Here is a 5118-nt window from a genome sequence, read left to right on the forward strand (position 1 = left end):
GGCACTATCTCCCAAAGGGAAATCAAAAGATAGGAGAGAGGTCACACTGGTTGGCTGAGCAGGGGAGCCGCTCTGCTAGGGAACCCTGCCCAGTCGACCTCTACTATTTGCCCACAATCAGTCAGTTCGATAGATTGTTTCCGGCCGATCGGACTTATATTTCAATTGTCACAATGTTCCTCTGCTCCGTGACGAGCGCCTGATGATCTTGGATCTACGAACGTTCTACTAGGACCAGCCTTTTACCGGTCAGGTGCTTCATGCCCGATCGGCCACTACAGTATAGCTCTGATCAGCCCCACTTGGATGAATCCGTTGTTTTGTTGATGTTAATCTTCTTGACTTTGATGTCCATATTGACTATTATCTTTACCCTTTGATCTGCACTTGATGAATCCCCTTTATCACCCCACCAAATATGATATGGACATATAAATAGGTATGCACGAGTTAAATAAATATTAATAAGTTTTTTATATAATTTTTTTTTTTTGAAAATAATATGATACAATTAACCAGGAAAGTCCATGACACGCAACGTGTCAGACACCAAATACTTGATTATAAAAATAAAGAATAGTCCAAGCTATTTATAATTCAACTGCCTCCCTCACCGTCGCTGGGCGGAAGCGCCGCCGGCGGTGGCGGCAGCCGAGGTGATCCTGGCATACATTATCTGATTCCACACGTCGGGGAGGCCCGGCACGCACCAGTGGATGCAGTCGGCGTAGACGGCGGGGTTGGCCTGCTGCTCCGGCGTCATCACCGCTCCCTGGCGCGTCGTGTACACGGACGTGTGTGCGTCCTTCCGGAACTCCGACATGGTCGTGATGTCAACGAAGGCGACAGGCACCCGCTCCGCCGACTGCGCCGCCCTCTTCGCCTGCTCGAACATCCCCATGTCCGTTCCCAGGAATATTCCGGTCATGTTCCTCAGCGGCGTCGTCTCCCTGGCGCACTTGACCCCCTCAGTGCTCCCCCAGTCAGATCCCCTGCACCGCCGCCGCCCATTTCACCAAACCAATCAACATCCTCGATCCAACAAAAACATTTGCAGAAAAAAAAAACAAATCGCAGAGGTGTCCAATAAGAGAAATTAAGCAGACAGCCGGGATTGGCGACGATAGCAGCCTCAGAAATTTCAACAGGAAAAAAGGGAAACCATATCCGTGTGTTCTCTATTTTTTCTTTTTTAATTTTATTGGTACCAAATATCCGCGTGTTCTTTGATTCATGCACGTGTTCAAGGTGGAGCTGTATTTATTGTTTCTTAGCAATACGTGATTGTATTGGTAAAATATAAATTTAACAAAGGTTGCACTTAAACTTATGGAATTTTTAAAAGACATATTTAACTTTAAGATTTCTTAGGAGCATGTTCTCATTGTGCATCTTTTGTCAATTATTACGGTGTTGTATTTCAAAAAGACTATAATGATGTTATATTTCAAAGAACAGTATGACTGTTGAAAATCAACACCACTAAGAGGTTAGTTTTCAAAATATCATTGTGATATTTATTTTTGAAAATCAATACTAAAGGGTTATTGATTTTTAGACATCAACATCATAATAGTTGATTTCAATATCACAATGGTATTAATATTTAATCATCATAGTGGTGTTGATTTCTTTAAATACAGAATCTTAATTACGAGGAGGGTCAAAATGAAAAATAAATGTAAAAATTAAGTGGTATTTTGAGAATTCCAACAAATAAGTTCTGGGTCGAAATAAATAGACAAAATTCTTTAGTTTTCACCTGAAATGGAGAGGAGACATGCTCATGAAGAACACGACGGTACGAGAAGGGTCCACGTTGTCGTCCAGCCAACGGGACCACGTTTGGAGAACTCTCTCGTACGCTCGTGGCCTCGCCACCTCTTCGTACTCCGTCCAGTTCGTCGCCGAGCTCTTCCTGTTGAATAGTAATTAGTCTATTCATCGCCGGAAAATTAATTGCGTTCGGCTACTCACCGGACTTTCATCGCCTCCGCATTCATCCACCAAATGTAGGTGTTGAAGACGAGGTAGTCGACTCCCTTCCAGTGCGCCGCGTGCTTCTCGATCGCCTCCGGCCTTATGATCCGATCGCGGATGCTGTGGATGCGCGGGTCGTCGGAGTTCGACTCCACCAGGAACGGCGCCCAGTAGAATTCCACCGTCGCGTTGTATTCCTGTCAAGAGTGGATTTTGAAGGGCTTAGAGCTCGGTTTATTAATAAATTAACCTGATTTATTAATCAAAATTGGATCTTTATCCACAACCTCCGCGATGAAGATTATACGAGAGCCGTCCCGTTGGAGCCCCTTCTTCCCCGGCGGGATCGCCGACTGCACCATGCACACCATCGACTCCCACTGGTTCCGGTTCAGAGAGTCGCCGACGAACATCAGCCGCTTGCCGCGCAGCCGCTCCAGCAGCAGTTTGGCGTCGAACCTTGCCGAACAAAGTTGTGATCGGGATAAAAAAATTTTTATCGGAAATTGTTCGGTTCCGGTGGCCGTACCTTGGCAAGGAGCAGTCTTTGGGCTGCCACCGCCACTTCTGGTAGGCGTCCTCCTTCCTCCCGTTCTTCAAGCACGCCATCTGCGTCGACACGAACTCGCACTGCTCCTCCCGGTACAGAGGGTAGTTCACGTCGTCGTACACCCACTCGCCGGTAGTCAGATCACACGTCTCCGGCACGCCGACCACTGGCACGTTGGGAACTTCGGAGGCCGCCTCGTCGTCGGCCGTTTCTTGAACTGACGTGGTCGCATTCACTTCTCCATTGGCCGCCGCCCCGTCGACCGTGATGGGCAGTTCCTGCACAGCCACCACCGCCTCCTCGCTCTCATTTCCCCTCTTCTCCCCCTCCGCCTCACCGTCGCCGCGGTGACTCAGCCGGGTCGTAACAAACCGACCAGGGGACACCTCGTCCGGCGAGAAGTACTCCTCCGTCCTCCGCCGGGCGACGGGGTGGTCGGCAAGGGTACTGACGTCCTCACCATACATGACCAAGGCGAAGACGGCGAGCATCCCGACCACAAGAAGGACATGCAAGTTGCCCCCTCGCCGGATGTTGGGCGTCCCCGCGTGCTTCGCGGAGGTCACTGGCGTCTTCCGCCTGAGGGAAAGCACAACTCCGTTCAGCATATCGCCACAGCTAGCTGGTGATAGACGAAGACGAAGACCAGCAATTCACCAAGAAGAGGCGATGGAGCAGGTTGTATGGTTGAGCTAGTTTCAACCATCGATGGCGATGGAGGAGAGAGGAGGCTTTATTTCTTCCATTATAATACGCCGTAGGTGGGGAGTTAGTTTATCTTCTCCTGATCAACTCTTCCTTCTCCAAAATTAAATTCATGGTTCGGTCATCCATGGCGCACAAACGGAAGCAACGTGGCATGTCACATGTGGATCTGCATGATTCGACGGATGAGCAATGGAAAGGACAACCAATTGCGATGCGAGAATATAATGCAATTGGAGCTCTCTTACTACTGGGACGAAAAGGACTTGATGCAGAGTATTCCCGGCTGCATCGTCAGACAGCAGTTTTCCGTTTTGCGACTGATTTGGGGCTGTAATTAATTTTCTAATTTTTATATTGTATTATTGATTTTTAAAGTATTTTTAAAATATACATTTTTAGTTAAACTGTCCGGTATATAATTAGTTATTTTCCATTAGCGATGTTTTAATCTTTAATGTATTTCTTCTCCGAAACTACGAGTTTGATTTTTATAAATCCTCAATGTCAATATATTTCGGATTTAGTTTCAAATCTATGTAAGTTCTAGATGTATTAGAGTAGACACGCTACCGTTCATCTCAAACAATTTAGTATCATCAACCCAATATTTAGAGACAAATATCTAAATCATGGGAGAGAGCCATTTTTTGTTAGCAAAACATATTCAATAAGATATTTTATACCTGTTGAGAAATAATCTTGAGATTTATTGGAGTAAACATTTGTACCAATTAGGTCAACTCATAGAGGCTCCCGTTCTAAATTCATTGTAATAAAAGATAATTACATTCATCTTAGATTTTTGATAGTCCGTCCCTTGAAATTCCATTATAAATCTAAAAAATAATGAACCAGGTAATACTATATTTTGAATAACCGATTTGGCCCCATAATTTTTCCACCGACCGTCAAAATAAATCAAAAAGAGCTCGTGACGAATGACCCAGAAGTCAAAAATCCATACAAATATATCATAATTAAAAATTAAATCACGGATACTTGAATGATAACTCGACAGGCATAAACTTTAAACAATTCTTAGGTGGCGTTTGGTTTATGGATTTGGGAATGAGGGAATGGATTCATTCCTAAACCTTGTGTTTGGTTGATGGGAATGGAATCAAGATTTTGGAATGAAACCCAAAAACTTGGGTATGGATGAAATCACCCCCTCCCTTGGGTTTGGATGAAACTCACCCTCTCCCTTAAGTTTTGAACAAAGTGTATTTATTCAATTTTTTTAATTTCACTCTTTCTTCTTATTTTCTCTCATCATATTTTCTCTCTCCCTATTTTATCATCACACTTTCTCTCTCAATATACTTTCTCTCTCCTCGTTCTCTCTCATCACACATTGTCTACCATTTTCTCTCTATATTATCTCCCATCATACATTATCTCTCCTCATTTTTTCTCTCTTCATTCTCTTCCATCACACTTTTTCTCCGATTACATACTTTCTCCTTATTTTTTCATCATACTTTCTCTCTCCTCAATCTCTCTTAACATACTCTCTCTCCTCATTTTCTCTAATCATACTTTATCTCTCTTCATTCTCTCTCATCACACTCTCTCTCCTTATTTTCCCTAATCACACTTTTTCTCTCAGCGCACTTTCTCTCTCATCATACTTTCTTTCTTCCCAGTCTCTCATTTTCTCTCTTCGTTTTTTCCCATCACTCATTCTCTCTCAATCCACTTTCTCTCTCATCATATTTTCCCTCCTCACTCTTTCATTTTCTCTCGTAATACTTTTCCTCTCTTCATTTTTTTCCATCACTCTTTCTCTCTTAGCACATTTTCTCTTTCATCATACTTTCTCTCTACTCAGTCTCTCATTTTCTCTCATCACACTTTCTCTCTCTTCATTTTTTCCAATT

At 43.9% G+C, this 5118-nt stretch overlaps 1 protein-coding gene across 1 annotated transcript; it reads right to left on the reverse strand.

The window, feature by feature from the left end:
- Positions 1–492: 492 nt before the first annotated feature.
- Positions 493–3288, reverse strand: LOC122001742 (protein trichome birefringence-like 28). Its single transcript, XM_042556632.1, has 5 exons — positions 2510–3288; positions 2268–2439; positions 1978–2177; positions 1763–1918; positions 493–992 (listed from the first exon to the last, which is right to left on the reverse strand). The coding sequence occupies exons 1-5, from the start codon at positions 3136–3138 to the stop codon at positions 611–613; spliced, it is 1539 nt and encodes a 512-aa protein (XP_042412566.1). The 5' UTR covers positions 3139–3288; the 3' UTR covers positions 493–610.
- Between the last annotated feature and the right edge of the window lie 1830 nt (positions 3289–5118).

The sequence above is a fragment of the Zingiber officinale genome, chromosome 7A (genome assembly GCF_018446385.1).
Source record: "Zingiber officinale cultivar Zhangliang chromosome 7A, Zo_v1.1, whole genome shotgun sequence".
Lineage (NCBI taxonomy): Eukaryota > Viridiplantae > Streptophyta > Magnoliopsida > Zingiberales > Zingiberaceae > Zingiber > Zingiber officinale.

Excerpts from the sequence above, each read along its gene's own strand:
- LOC122001742 (XM_042556632.1), bottom strand. The coding sequence starts at position 3,138 with ATGCTGAACGGAGTTGTGCTTTCCCTCAGGCGGAAGACGCCAGTGACC. Across the intron at positions 2,178-2,267 it reads GTATAATCTTCATCGCGGAG|GAATACAACGCGACGGTGGA; the intron begins GTTGTGGATAAA and ends CACTCTTGACAG. Across the intron at positions 1,919-1,977 it reads GCGGAGGCGATGAAAGTCCG|GAAGAGCTCGGCGACGAACT; the intron begins GTGAGTAGCCGA and ends ACTATTCAACAG.